Source organism: Acomys russatus, chromosome 12 (genome assembly GCF_903995435.1).
Source record: "Acomys russatus chromosome 12, mAcoRus1.1, whole genome shotgun sequence".
Classification (NCBI taxonomy): domain Eukaryota; kingdom Metazoa; phylum Chordata; class Mammalia; order Rodentia; family Muridae; genus Acomys; species Acomys russatus.
In genome coordinates this window covers 53,716,359-53,730,462 of record NC_067148.1, presented here as the reverse complement: position 1 = coordinate 53,730,462, position 14,104 = coordinate 53,716,359, and the positions used below count along the sequence as shown (strand labels likewise).

General features: G+C 41.5%; 2 protein-coding genes across 2 annotated transcripts in view; both read left to right on the top strand.

The window, feature by feature from the left end:
- Positions 1-14,104, top strand: part of LOC127196603 (transmembrane protein 232-like) — a 172,710-nt gene that overhangs the window by 130,717 nt on the left and 27,889 nt on the right. The gene's annotated exons all lie outside the window — the stretch shown is intronic.
- On the top strand, positions 5,479-10,326 carry LOC127196604 (transmembrane protein 232-like). The gene is made up of 2 exons (XM_051154438.1): positions 5,479-5,569; positions 10,026-10,326. The coding sequence occupies exons 1-2, from the start codon at positions 5,504-5,506 to the stop codon at positions 10,257-10,259; spliced, it is 300 nt and encodes a 99-aa protein (XP_051010395.1). The 5' UTR covers positions 5,479-5,503; the 3' UTR covers positions 10,260-10,326.

The following is a 14,104-nucleotide window of genomic DNA, read 5'->3' as shown; positions in this document are numbered from 1 at the left end:
CTCAGGCGCAGGGAACCCAGGTTAGATTCCCAGTACCCACATTGCTGGCAGCCGCCTGTGGCTCCAGGACCCTCACCTGGCCTCAGAACTGCACACATGTGGTACTCAGACATACATAAGGGAAGACACTCACACATATTAAATACAGATAGATTAAGAAGTGTATAGATCTAGTTGATACTCAAGTACATCCAAAACCAATTCTTTCTTGTTTTGTAACTCGATTGTTAGGAGGCTCTTTGGCCTAACTAATCTGATCTGATGTAAGCAATATCTATCTATTAATTCAAATCTCTTTCTGATTCAAATATAGCCCCAAATTATAGATTTTCTTGAGACCCAAATGAGAGACCAAAATACTCATGAAAGGTCTCTTCAAATTTGCAAGTTTAGGACTTCAAATTTTCTGTCCTGTGCTACTCTAAAACTTCTGAACTCTGGCCCTGGCTTGTCCGTGGCTCATAGGTAGGCCTCTAGCCTTTTTCTGTTTAAGTATCAAGCAAGCATAGGGAGGGGTGTAGCACTCTGATTCTAATGCCCTGTTTCTCAATTCTGGGCTGCTGATGGTTCTGAAATCTAATTGTGTGTCACCAAGCCTTTGATGTTTCCAAGTCTCTACTCACTTCCGTTTAAACCAAACTTTTTAAGTTTTTGCTTTTTCCTTTGGCTCCATAAAACATTGTGTAAACCCTCCCCTATGGAGTTACATGGCTTGTAAAATATTACTTATTTCCATGCTTTCTTTCTTGGAGATTTTGGCAATTCTCATTTTGGCTGTTTCCGTGGGCTGTTGGTAATTTTTAAACAATTTTATTAAATACTGTTCGACTTTTGTAATAATTGTCTTCTTTAGGCCTCAATTTCATAGTGACAGACAAATGTCAGAATGTTTTTTTGATCTTATGTCGAGCTGTGATACAGAGTCATAGAGACCTTGAACTGGGCATGCTGCCTACCCCTGTGTGCTGACAGACCAGCCTCTTAGACAGACTGGTCTCCTAGGGCTTGAAGAACAACACTGCATTAGGAACCCTGTCATCCCTCACACCTTCTGGAAAGCATCCATGGGTTTTCTCATCCTTGATATAAGAATGAAACTGAGTGAGCCACAAATGGGGACTTGTCATCCAGCTCAACAGGTCTATTAGGACAACCACACATAATCCATCTCTTATAACTTTGTAACTCAAAACCTGTATCATACAGTTTCCCAGGAGCCTGTAGAAGTCCGCTGTGTACCTTTCGTGTGAATTGACATGTTGGATGACAGTGCCTGATGCTTTCCTTTCCTTGTCTTTTTATCAGTCCCTATGGCAACACCCTCTTTGCAATAACTATTGGTTTAATGACTTAAGAGAATAAGTGAGTCACTTCATCTTTACTGTATTTTAGGGTCCATCCACACCAGGTCTCCATACTTCTCCCCGGATAAACCTCTGTATTCCCCCTGATTGGTTTGCTACTATTTTGCAGTCCAGAGTGTGTCAATCTGAATCCTCCAGAAGATGCTCACCAAAACCCAACTGTCAGCCCCTGTGAATGTGACTTTACTTGGAAACAAAAGAAGTCTTTCTAAATGTAATTAATACAAGGATCTGAAGATGAGGTCACCCTGGGCTAGGCAGCTGCATCAAAGAGAAATCTTTTAGACAAGCGTATGGGATTCTACTCAAGTAAACTCAACAGCAGAAAGGGCTTGGGCTTGGCTTGCTTGAAGCAAAAGCCAGGATGGGTTTTCACACTGGGGGAGATGTGACTGGGAGGCTGTGCTAGTTCATTTGGAACTCATCCAAGGCTTCCAGACTTCCTGCAGAGACTGGCGGGAATGATGCCTAATTTCATTGATGGTTGGATTTAGTGGACTAGCTCCAGCTCACAGAGAAAGGCATCCTAGGTTGTAAAACTAGATGAAATTTACATCTCAAAGGGCTGGAAGAGAATTTAAAATGGGTAGCCTTTCTAAGGCAAATGCTTTAAGAAAATGGAGGTTAAAAGCCCACCGCCTAAAAGACACCCATCTAGACTGAGGGGACACTAGAGCTATTTTGGTCTCATGGATCTCAAATCTAATGATAGTATTACTATGGCCTTGAACGAGCTGCCATTGTCACCCAGAAAAGATGACACGGGGAGGTACAGAAGGAAGTGGCCCTGGGAAGACAGACACTCTCAGATAAAGTATTCCCTCAGCCAAGGGAGAACAGGATAGCAAAACTCCTCTCATAGCTAAGAGAGCCATTAGAGGAACTAACTGCCAACACTCTGGAACCACTCACCAGAAGGTACCAGAATCTTTCATCTCATTAAAGGCTCACTACAACTGCCATGTCGTCCTGTAATTGATAGTATGAGCTAAAGCCATGGCTGCCTGCTCCACGTTGTCCTGACAACAAAGGTGATGATGTCACAACTCATATCTGAGTAGTGTCTGGTGCATACCTTACCTCCTTGAGGAGGAAAGTAGTATTTTTCTATATCAGGGATACAGTAACACTCCACAACAGAAGCAGAATTACAGGATTAGCTATGCTCATTAGTTTACTAACTGTTTCCTTCATTCTCATATTGTCTTGAAGCTATTGTTATCCATGCCTTTCTTTTTTTTGGTGCAAATAAATCAACAGATATAAGTAAAAACTGTGTGTGTGTGTGTGTGTGTGTGTGTGTGTGTGTGTGTGTGTACATTCATTTAAGTTTTCCTTTTAGCACTTAAACTTTTACATATTATTTAAGAAGGAATTTGAGACTACTTACTTAAATATTTTTAACCTTAAATAATTTGTAGGATTCCACCTTACTTCTCAGAGTACTTAGCATAATTCTTTGAAGGCTGGAAATGCCCACTTTTGTGGGCTGAATATAGCTCACCCCCTGTCAGCCCCTGCCTGTACTCCAACTCCAGAGCCACATTTCTCTTTAGTTTTAATGGAGCAGTGAGAGGAGTGCGCTGTGCTCACATGCTCACCTGCTTCCCCACATTACAGGGTGGGAGAGAGCACCAAGCTCCCTGGTGCTGTGTTCGTGCTGTTGAACCAGCCATCTGCTTCACTCTGCAGCCTGCCCCCTGTGAGTCTCTTGCCACACTGTGTACTGCTCCTCTGAACACTCCTGACTAACTTCCTAGTGCCGGCTTAGAAAACACAGCCTCTTAAAGCGTACAGGAATTTCCACATGTTCATCAGTCATTCAGGGGACATACAGACATCATGTGATTACTGACACTGTCTTGGGCACTTAAAACTGAAAAGAGGCAGAAAGCTCCTTGGTTGGGGAAAACATTAAATTCACATGGGCTCATGACAAATATAAAGTCACAACTGAGGTAAACGCAATGAAGCAAAAGTCTCTGAGGACCAAATCCTGCGGCACAGGGCTTCAACTAAAGGCATTAACCCAATCAGCATGGAAGAAGAGCACGAGAAATGAGGAAACCAACTGGCAACCTACGCAAACAAACAACGAGGAACAAGCATGCTGAAGCGATTGCAAGTGAACCTGTGAGTTAGAGTTACGTAAATCTAGGGATATAAGACAAGTGGGACTCATGGGAAACTAATCACAAATACACAGTACACGTAGGATTCCCTGGTGGTGGTTAATGGGGAGAGAGTGAACAGTTAGAAGGGCCAAAGTATCTTCTGAGATTCAAGGCAGTCTCTTAATTGTAACCCTCTCTAAAAAAAAAAAAAAAAATCAAGCTTCATACCTTGAACATAGTGACACAGAATAGACATTATCATTCTCAAAGGAAAAACAGGGTAAGAGTGATAAAATACTGGACGAAACAAGACTGTTCTCTGCTGTCTCCCAACGGGGCCTTGCTGTCAGTGAAGAGAAATGTGTAGTCTTGGCAAACAGCCTTGGTTGTTTGGGATTGTCCATGGGACCCTTTGGCCAACCCCTTTCATCAATTGCATGAACCCAAGCCCTGGTACTGGAAGCTTTGCTTGGTGAGATGAGGGCCTGTCAGGACTCTATCTCAGTCATCATTTGAAATAGAGACTTTGCTAGGATCACTCTCATATCACCTTCATGCACTTCAGAGTTTCCCACTGAAGTCGCTTTCCATACAAGTCTAGCTGACTGTCTACTCATTTATTCCTTCAACCTCGACTCCCCCTCCCCCAACCTGATCCTCCTGTTTCAATCCATCCCCCTGCCTCCATCCACCCATAAAATCTATACTTTCATTCCTCCCCAGGGAGATACCTATGTCCCCCTTGTCCCTCCCTTTATACATAACCTTTTTGGCTCTACAAACTACAGCTTGGTTATAATTTATTTAACAGTGTGAGTCACAACCACTAGGCAGGGAAAGAGCTAACTGGGAGTAGCATAGGTTTTTGAAACCTTAAACCCCACCTCCAAGGCACAGCTCCTCCAACAAGGGCACACACCTCCTAATCTTTCTTGAACAGTTCCACCAACTGGGGAGCAAGTGTTCAACCAAATCAGCCCCTGCGGCCATTCTCAATCAAACCACCGCACTGAGTGACAAATTCTAAAAAGGAGGCTCAAGTCCAGAGGAGAGATGATGGTGTGTAGGGAAGTGAGCACTGTGGTGGAGGCAGAGGGAGATCTGAAGAGCGTTTGCTGCAGGAGAGAACAGGACATGTGGTTCTGCAAGGGGACAACAGGAGCCAAGAGTGTAGAGGTCGCTAGAGTGATACAGGTGACAAACAGGGGACAATGTGAAGTACTCCAGACTAATATATTGGTCTGACTGGATTTTGGGGTACTGAAATTTCTCAATTATTTCCTTTCCTTGGCCCCCTCTCCTAGCCTTCCATTTACAACTGTCCTTTCTCCCTCATAACCGCCCTTTAACCATTTCATTTCTTTACATATTTCTCACTGTGTACTATCCTTATTATTTTGTAATAGTAGAATTGTTATAGGTGTAATTTGGCTCTACTCTGCCTTAATTGGCAGCCCAGCTTCATAATAGCAAGAAATTTACAAGCTCTTGCTAAAGTGTCACAGTAATATGGCTAACTTAAAAAATATTAAAATCACATCATGTTTTAAGGTCAAACTCTTAGGCTTTGGCCTTCCTCAGAGCCTTCAAGGTGGTAGGGCTTTGAGAGCGAATGATGGGATGCCAACCTCCCCACTGAGTACACTGCTGTGCCAGCATCCTACTCCACCCTTGGTGTCCCGATGTCTCCTTTGCTATTGTCGGTTGTGGAGTTTACATCTGGCATGAGAGGATTACCTTTTTTTTTTTTTTATTATTATTCTCTAGATTTCTTTCTATATGTTATGTCTTACCCTCAAGAAATGTTAGGTTTGGTAATCTAAAATGACTTTGACAAAGTAAAATCTAGCATATCAGCAATATAGCCAGAGTTATCATTTTAGGTTAATAAAGCTGTGTCAAGATGTTTAGTATTAAATTATGACTTACACATGTCTTAGTGAAGGATAGTGCCTCAGTCTAATGCTAGACATGTTTTTTTGTGTGTTCTTTTGAAGGGAGCATCCTTCTGTCTTAGAACTTTCCATGTTTCCATATCCAGATTTCTTCACCAAGGCGGATAAGAAATTGGCAGAAGTCATTGATCATCATGTAAGATTTTCTTTTCTTAATTAAAAATTAAATACAATTACATTACTTTTTACCCTTCTTTATTTCCCACCAACCCTTCCCACATTCTCCTTCAAATTCATAGCCTGTGTTTATTTAACTGTTGATACATATGGATACATATATTTCTAAATACATAAAGATTAGCCTTCTCGGTCTGCATAATATTAAGTGTATGTGTGTGATCGCAGGGCTAAACATTTGGTGTTGGATAAACAAATTTGGGTCTCTTTCCTGGGGAAGACCATTTTCCCTACTCTTAGTATTTGTTAATAACCTGAGTTTGTTTGTTTGTTTTGTTTTTTTGTCTAGAGGTGAAGCCCTATGATATTTCCCCCTTTCGTATCACCATGCCCAGTGGGGTCATCCTTGTTTAGGCAACCATGTTGATGAGACTTCTGACATTATAGGAAATATCTGTCTTAGGACCAATACCTCTCAGATTATTCTGAAAAAATAGAAAATAAAGGAACATTTTCAAATGCCTTCTAAGTATCCAACATTATCCTAATTCTAAAACCAAAGGCATACCAAGAAGAGAGAATTAGAGACTAATCTCTCTCATGAACACAGAACCAAAAAATTGTCAATAAAATACTGGCAAACTAAAGTCAAGAACGTCAAACATATCATTCATCGTGATCAAGCTGACATCACTACAGACATCCAGAGATGTTTTAGCATATGAAAAGCAATCAATATAACTCATCAAACAGTATCAAGGGCAGAAAACCACATGGCCATCTTAATAGATATAAAAAAAGGTCTTTGACAAGAACCTTACATCACTTCATAATAAGAGCTATGGAGGAACTGGGGGATGGGCGTCAGACACCTTAACCAAGTAAAAGCTAAATTTGGCACACCTATAGCCAAAGTCATGCTTAAAGAAAAGCTTGAAGCATCCCCACTAATAATAGGGACAGGGCGAGGGTGTCCATTTTTTCATGCCTATTCAATATAGCACTTGGATGGGTCCTTTGTAAAAGGATCAAAGACCTGGAAGTCTGAAATTACTAGAAGATAACACAAGGAGTGCACTTAAACATACGAGCAGGTCTTTCAAATAATAAAGCTATCAGCTGACAAGTGGAAGCTCATGACATTAAAAAGCATCTACACTGCAAAGGAATCCAAAAACATGGGAGCAGGGAGCTCTATGCCAGCTACACACCTGACAGAAATTAGACTCTAGAATATAGAAAGAGCTTAAAATCTACATATCAAGTAAATAAATAATGTATTTAAAAATAGTTTAAGGTTTGACCACGTCCCCTGGATGGGGAGGCCTGGTGGCACTCAGAGGAAGGATAGCAGGCTACCAAGAAGAGACTTGATACCCTATGAGCATATACAGGGGGAGGAAGACCCCCTCAGTCACAGACATAGGGAAGGGGAGTAGGGGGAAAGTGGGAGGGAGGGAGGAATGGGAGGATACAAGGGATGGGATAACAATTGAGATGTAATATGAATAAATTAATAAAATATATTAAAAGTCAAAAAATTGTTTAAGGAACCCAAGATAAAGTTTTCCAAAGAAGAAACACAAATGACTAATAAATACTGTAAAAAATGTTCACCATCCTTAGCTACAAGAAAATTCAAATTCAAAGTGGTTTGATATTTTATCACACACCAGTCATAATGACTATTATTAAAGAAATAAGTAACTATGAGTGCTGGTGAGGATGAGCAAAAATGAGCTCCTGTTGGTAGGAGTGTAAACTGGTGTGGCCCCTATGGTAATCAGTGTTCACATTCCTCAGAAAGCTCAAAATGATGCTGCTGTACAGCCCAGCTCTACCACTCCATAAGCCACAACAGACATTTCTTTGCTCCCATGTTTATTGCTACTCTCTTCACAGTAGCCAGGAAATGGTATCAGCCTAGGTGCCCATCAGTAGATGAATGGATGATGAAGACAACACACACTCTGGTCATTGGACACACAGAAATTAAGTTGGAACTTACCTGGAATTTCCCTCCCTACCTACTAGACTTGATAGTTTTAGAAAGTGCTATAAAGTATATTTTAGGAGAAAAGTCATCAACATTTTTATCTAGTGCTGAATCCTACGAACTACAGTGGCCTGTGCCCTCTAGTGCATTAGTGGTATGATGGTTTTGTGAACAACCAATCATTTTCTTGATTGGAACTGAGGCCTGTCTCGTGGGTAAGAATACATTCCTGGTTCTGTCAACCTGGTTAGGAGCCAGTGGCTGGGCAGGCCATACAACTTAGGGAAAACCTCATATTACTGTTTTTCTCAGTGTGGCTGAAATACTCATGATTACACACATGTTCTAATACTGCACCCAACCTTCTTACTACACTGAGTAGGAGCTAGTAAAGCAACTCATAACTGGCTAAAGTGCCAGAAATAGGTGCCAGAGTGGTCAGGTACAAATAGGACAACTACACCACCCTCTCAAGGTTCAGAGAACATGGTAGAGATGACCAGACACATGCAGAAATTAGCAGATTGTGGGGAGCTCAGCCCAACAGACACATGTACATCACAGCTTCCATCTCTTTTGCTCAGGGAAGGTTGCAGAAGAGGGGGCAGGAAGATTGCAAGAGCCACAATACCAGGAAGTCTCCTGTGAAACAGTCTCCCCTGGAAATGAGCACACAATGTATATATTGCTGGGACAATGGCAGTATAATGGGAATGTTACCATGAAAGGAGAAGCTTTTGTGGGGTTCCCCACCCTTAGGTGAAGAATTACAGGCAACTAAAGACTGCTGGGGGAAGAAGAATCAACCTCATCCACTGTTGGTTATCCAGCACAAAGTGGTCACCCTTGAAACCATATACCTACAGACAATGAAAATGGGTTCAGCATGCTGTGTTTATATATATATTTGCATATACACACACAATCATATATGTATGCAATAAAGTATGTAATAAAGTATAAAGAGTTGAAAGTGGGATGGAGATGTGGAAGGGAAAGTGACCTGGAAGAGCTGGGAGGATACAGGGAGGGGGCAAGTGATATAGTCCTCTTTTAAGTAAAAATAATATAAGAACTTAAAAGAACTAGAAGATCAGGAGACACACAGCTAAAAAAAACGTCCTTTGGTCATGTCACAGCCATTGAAGTCATGCTGCCATGGTTGCCTGTGTAAAACTTCCAGGAGATTGGGCACGCTTCAAGATTTCATTGTGCAGGGAGTATATTGTATAAGTCCTCACATTTCCTCGAGGGACTATTAGCTGTTGAGGCATGGGTATCCTTCTCTTCAGTGGGGTAGCCTCTAATGCATTGCTTTTGCTCTAGTGGGATAGCCTCTAATACACACTTGGGCAAGAACCTGATTAAACTCAGTGGGTCGCACATTGAAAAGTGGACATGAAAGTTGGAGTGAGGGGCTTGCTGAGAAGAAGGGTTTCAACTGGGGCATTTGTTGTATAATTGCATGAGACAGGCAAACAAAAATTTTAAAGGGCTAAAAAATAAACTATAAGACCTAATAAATGAGAAAAAAGTATCTGTTGCTATTGAATGTCACAAAATTTTCAACTAAATGAATCTTAGGTTGTGCCCGAATATTATGGATGTTTTTGCCACAATTTCTGTACATTTCATACATTAAATTATTTTCTGGGAAACAGAATACATAATAATGATGTTCAGATGACATCTCAAAAGCATGATAGTAACTTGTTTCTTGTATCATTAAAACTTAAGCAGGCCATCTATTCTAAGCATATATGACTTTATGCTATAGTTTTAATATTTACTCGTGTGAGTATTTCAACATTCTGCAAAAGCTATATCATAGCCAGTAAGGCTGAACGGCATGATGTGAGTGTTGAGCTGTGGCTCACAAAAAGAACATTATAGGCAGCATCCTGAGGGGTTTCCAGCATGTACCAGGCCTGGCGTGACTCCACTCTGAGTCATGGAGGGCTTTACTACGTCTTGTAACCAATTCCTCCGCCAACTGTGTTAGAAGAGGGCAAGTTCCTTGTGGCATCTTATTCTTTGTCATCATTAGTTCCAACACTGATTACACCTTCCTGCCTCTCACCACATCAGGCACACTGGTCTGCAACAGCCAAGAACTGCATCGCTGTTAATTTCACCTTCAACCTTATTAGGAATAAGGTTTTATTCTTTAATATGAATTTTCTATGATTTTTTTTGTTTTGCTTCAGCTATATCTTTCATCTTATAATGTGTGCTGTGATGGAAATATCAGCATTGAACAAGACAGCAAAACACCCTGGGATGTAGAAACAAATTCTGCTTTTAAGATGGAATTCTGTTTCTGTGGGGCATTTGTATGATAGAGAATAAGAAAGAATAAGAATAAGAGAGACGCCTCTGCAGACACCAAGGAGAACGGCGTGCAGCATTTGTAAAGCTATTTTGACATGTACTTTTTCATAGAAAATAATATGCAAATGATTTATTATTTCTGTCACAGTGGCAAAGAGATATGGAGATCCGAAAGCAAGAAGAAGCTGCGTGTGAGGCCCAAAGACAGAAAGATGAGGAGAAAAAGGAGAAAGTCCACTTTCAAGAAATTATGAAGCAGAGGGAAAGGAAACTGAACAGAAAAACCAAGCCTTACGAACTCACTTCATTAGAAAAGAAAAGTGACCCAGGAAAGGAAAGTGGACCCGTGGAAGCGAACAAGACAGCAAACCTAGCGAAGTGAGCTATGTGGTAGGGACCCCTTCTTAGAGGTCCCTTGAGGCCATTTTAAAAAAGGAGTTGTTACCATGGTACCAGTTAGTCACAGTGTAGTCTTACTGTAGGAGGCACCTGACCATCACACTTACGTGAAGTGAGTTCGCCTGCCATGCCTTTGCTTCCCTCTGCGGCTCGCCTCTGCTTTAGCTCTTCTAGCCACTCTCAGTGTTGACGTTCACTGCACTTACTGTGGGAAGAAAGTGAACTGAGCATTAGCTGATGAGTCAGAGCATGAGGGGCAGTGTTTCCTTGAAAACGTGAGTGCACATAGGCTTAAACCCTTTTAATCACTTTTATTTGAATAAAGTTCTGATGCCTCTAGGTTGTTGTGGCTATTTTATCAGTATGACCTAATAATGTTTATTATCGGGCCTATAGCTATTATTATGGCAGTATTTTGTAACCCACTAGCAATCAGTGAAGACATGGACACCTATTATATTTTAAAATAGCCTTAGTTAACCTGGGGCAGGGCAGATCTTAATCCCCTAAACAACCTCCCATATTGGGGCAGGCATCCCATACCCTGCCCCAATCCCATGCCATCTGCTCCTAATAATTTCTATAGAGCTACCTCCCATCCATAATCCCAAATACTTGCTAATTATCATCATCTGGGCCAAGTCTCCATCCACGGCGGCACTGTGTTTCTTCCTGCCTAACCCATGGCGCTGGCCCCTTCTTCTTGCTCCCCTTCCTCAAGTCTCTTCTTCCCAAGATTCTCTGTCTCCTAAAGCCCTGGAGCCTTAGCCGTGCCTACCCCACTTGCCCTGCCCAGGTGTGATTGCCATTTATTGGTCAAACAGGAAGTTCCTTAGGCAAGGTTATGCAGCAACCTTGGGGTACAGAGAGAGCAGGTGGTAATTAGCCTCAAAGTATATCAGACCAACCTCCAACACTAGGATCTGTGTTTTATCGTCAATTTTTGAAGAAGTAAACCCCATTTGATAAATGACTACAGAAGCGAGTCCAGAAAGGCAAGACTCTGAAAATCAGTGCCATGTTTAAGGAATAGCCAAGGAGACCTCTGAGTGACGGCGGTTTCAGTTTGCCACGTGAGTATTTGAAGGAGCCCGGAACATTCAGTACGAACTCCTGAAGGTGTTCACCAAATCAGGAACTGTTTTATAAATGTTACTTCATTTTGTCTGAGACTCTCAACCTATGGGCAAGAGTAACAGGACATATTCCTCTTTTTGAAAATATAGATAATATATTTTCCAACTTCATTTCAACTTCACACACATGGTTTGGTGATACTGAAGAGGCAAGTACTTTATCAGGGAATCAGGGATGTCAAAGGCTGATTCAGGTCCAAATGGTACCCCAAATTAGTGGAGGGGCCTAGGGACTATCTACTCCATCTAGAGAGGTCTCCCTACCACTTGGACACACTTGTATGCATAGTGCTGTGGGGTTTCTTAGCCTTTCAAGAAGTCACCAGATAAGATTTCTTTTTAAAGGAGTTATTGCTTCACAGAGCTGGCAAGTACGTTTGGAGGCTAAATTCGACAGCGGGCCACAAGTTTGTGGTCTGTATGGTGTGATTTTGAGGTATTATTTTCTGGTGGTGGCGTTCAGAATAACAGTAAGCAATGGGAGGAGAACGCTGTGGTCAGCTTTCTGTCTTCATCCCTCACTTAGCTGGTTCGTGTTCATGTTTCTTCTTCCCTTCTGTCCTGTGGGGAATCTCACAATGCACCTTTCCCATGTGTCTCCATCACCTTTGCTTTGTATTCCTATGCAAAAGGAAAGGAACACTATTCCAGAGGACCAGCCAATCCATGTCTTCCCAAGCTAGTCACCGCAACCTAAGACTCCACCCCTCCACCCATGCAGGTCTAGCATTCCTTCCATCCTTCAACTCACAGCACAGTCACAGTAAAGCCACCATGGTGGGACCGTTACCAAACTCTGGCTGGTCTTATCTACTGGCGTGCGGGTACATGTACCACTGAGCTGTAAAAATTAGGAAAGGGATTTGAGTAGTCTAACTGCTATTTATAGGAGTTTCCATCAATCTTTCTTTTTCTATATATTCTTTGTAGAAAGAAACCTCCATTTCTAAGTCTTTCTGGCACCTGAGGTCTGTTCTGGTACCACTGGAGACTTTGTTTATTTTTTCCTGTTGATCCTTCTTGTTCAACTTCCCTAACAATTCTATAATTTTCTCAATATTGCCAGGGTGCCACCATATTTTATCCTTGCACATTCATAGCTTTGTTTTTTTATAACTCATTGCTGTCATAGTAATTGTGACGTGGAAAGAGGCAGCAATAGGATCTCCATATTAATAGGTAGATGGTGATACCAGGAAAGATTAGAAGGGGGGGGGAGGGAGATGACTAAAAATCTTACACTTTCTTCTTCATTACATATTAAAATAAGAAAGCACATGTTTATTATAGTTGTCTGGCTCTATCTCTGACCCTCCTGAAAGGTTGGTTACTTTATGCTTATGGATCTGGATCCATACCCTGCTTTGATTTCCAGTTGCTCTGAAATAGTAGATAAGTTAATAAACTCCTTGCACTTCAATCTACTCATTTTTGAGGTTGACATAATCAAGTAAAGATTGTCACGGGCAAAAGTTAATTAGCAAAACAAGGTTGTCAATAATTTTAACAGAGAGAATTCAATATGAAGAATTGATTTAAAAATGTGTGTGTGTGTGCGCGCGCGTGTGCGTGTGCGCATGTGCACATGTGTGTGTGTGCCTGGACAAGTTTATGCACACTATAGACATTGAGGAGTCCTTGGAGACCAGATGCAATTCTGGCTCTCCTTGAGCTAGAGTTATAAGCAAGTGTGAGCCATGATATGAGTTCTGGGAACCAAAGTTAGGTCCTTTCCAGGAACAGTGAATGCTCTTAACTGATGAGTCATCTCCAGCCCCAAGGAATTGTTTTTAAAAGATGTTTTAGAACTGAAATCAATGGGGAAAAATGAATACAGGGAGAACACTGTAAGAGAATGTTCACTCTTTAGATCCATGGACTTAGAACCATCAGGGCTCTGGAGATGGGAGGACTCAGACCTTGGGTGAGCAGACTGCCCTGCTGCTGGTTTAGGGTGCACAGACAGAGAAATCATCAAAAAAGGAACAAGCTGTCATTTACTGAACTGGCTAACAGGAGAAGCGAAATCCGGAAACTCAGACCCCTTCCCTCAATTCTCCTTCAGCTGATGTTTCCTGACTGCAATATGAGGATGGTGATCTGTTTAGATGTGAGTACCTGAATGACCAGGAAAATCTGTAATGCCCAGAATGTTCTAGACCATACAGTGTAAGGAACTCTTCCTTCTTTTGTTTTGCTAAGATATATTTCTAGTATAATTTACCGTCTATGTTTACTTCCAGTTTGAAACAAGAAGCCAAAGCTTTCTGGAATTCATTGGTTATGGACTTTTAAGTTTTTCCTAGTAACATAGTTTCCACACAAACTGACTCAAAGCCTTTTACATGACTGAGAATGAAACGCTCCTAAGACTGGGTTAGTTTCCCTGCAGGACTAGAAGCTACAAGGCATGTACCGTGGAGGCAAGAAACCGAGTAAACAATAATTTACTCTGAATCACAGCATAAAAAAAATATGAAGATTTCTCCTGTTCTAATTATAAAAGTACAGGTTAGTTGACCTGTGAAGGTTCAGAGGAACACAAGTGATAAGTTTAAAGAAGAAATGACCACCAAAAATACATTCAGCCTGGCTGAGGGGTTATTTACGGGACAACAGGACAGTGAGAGGCATCAAAGTAGCCAGCGTCAGTAATCTGGAAATGCGATGGGATTACGTGGACGTGTTACGT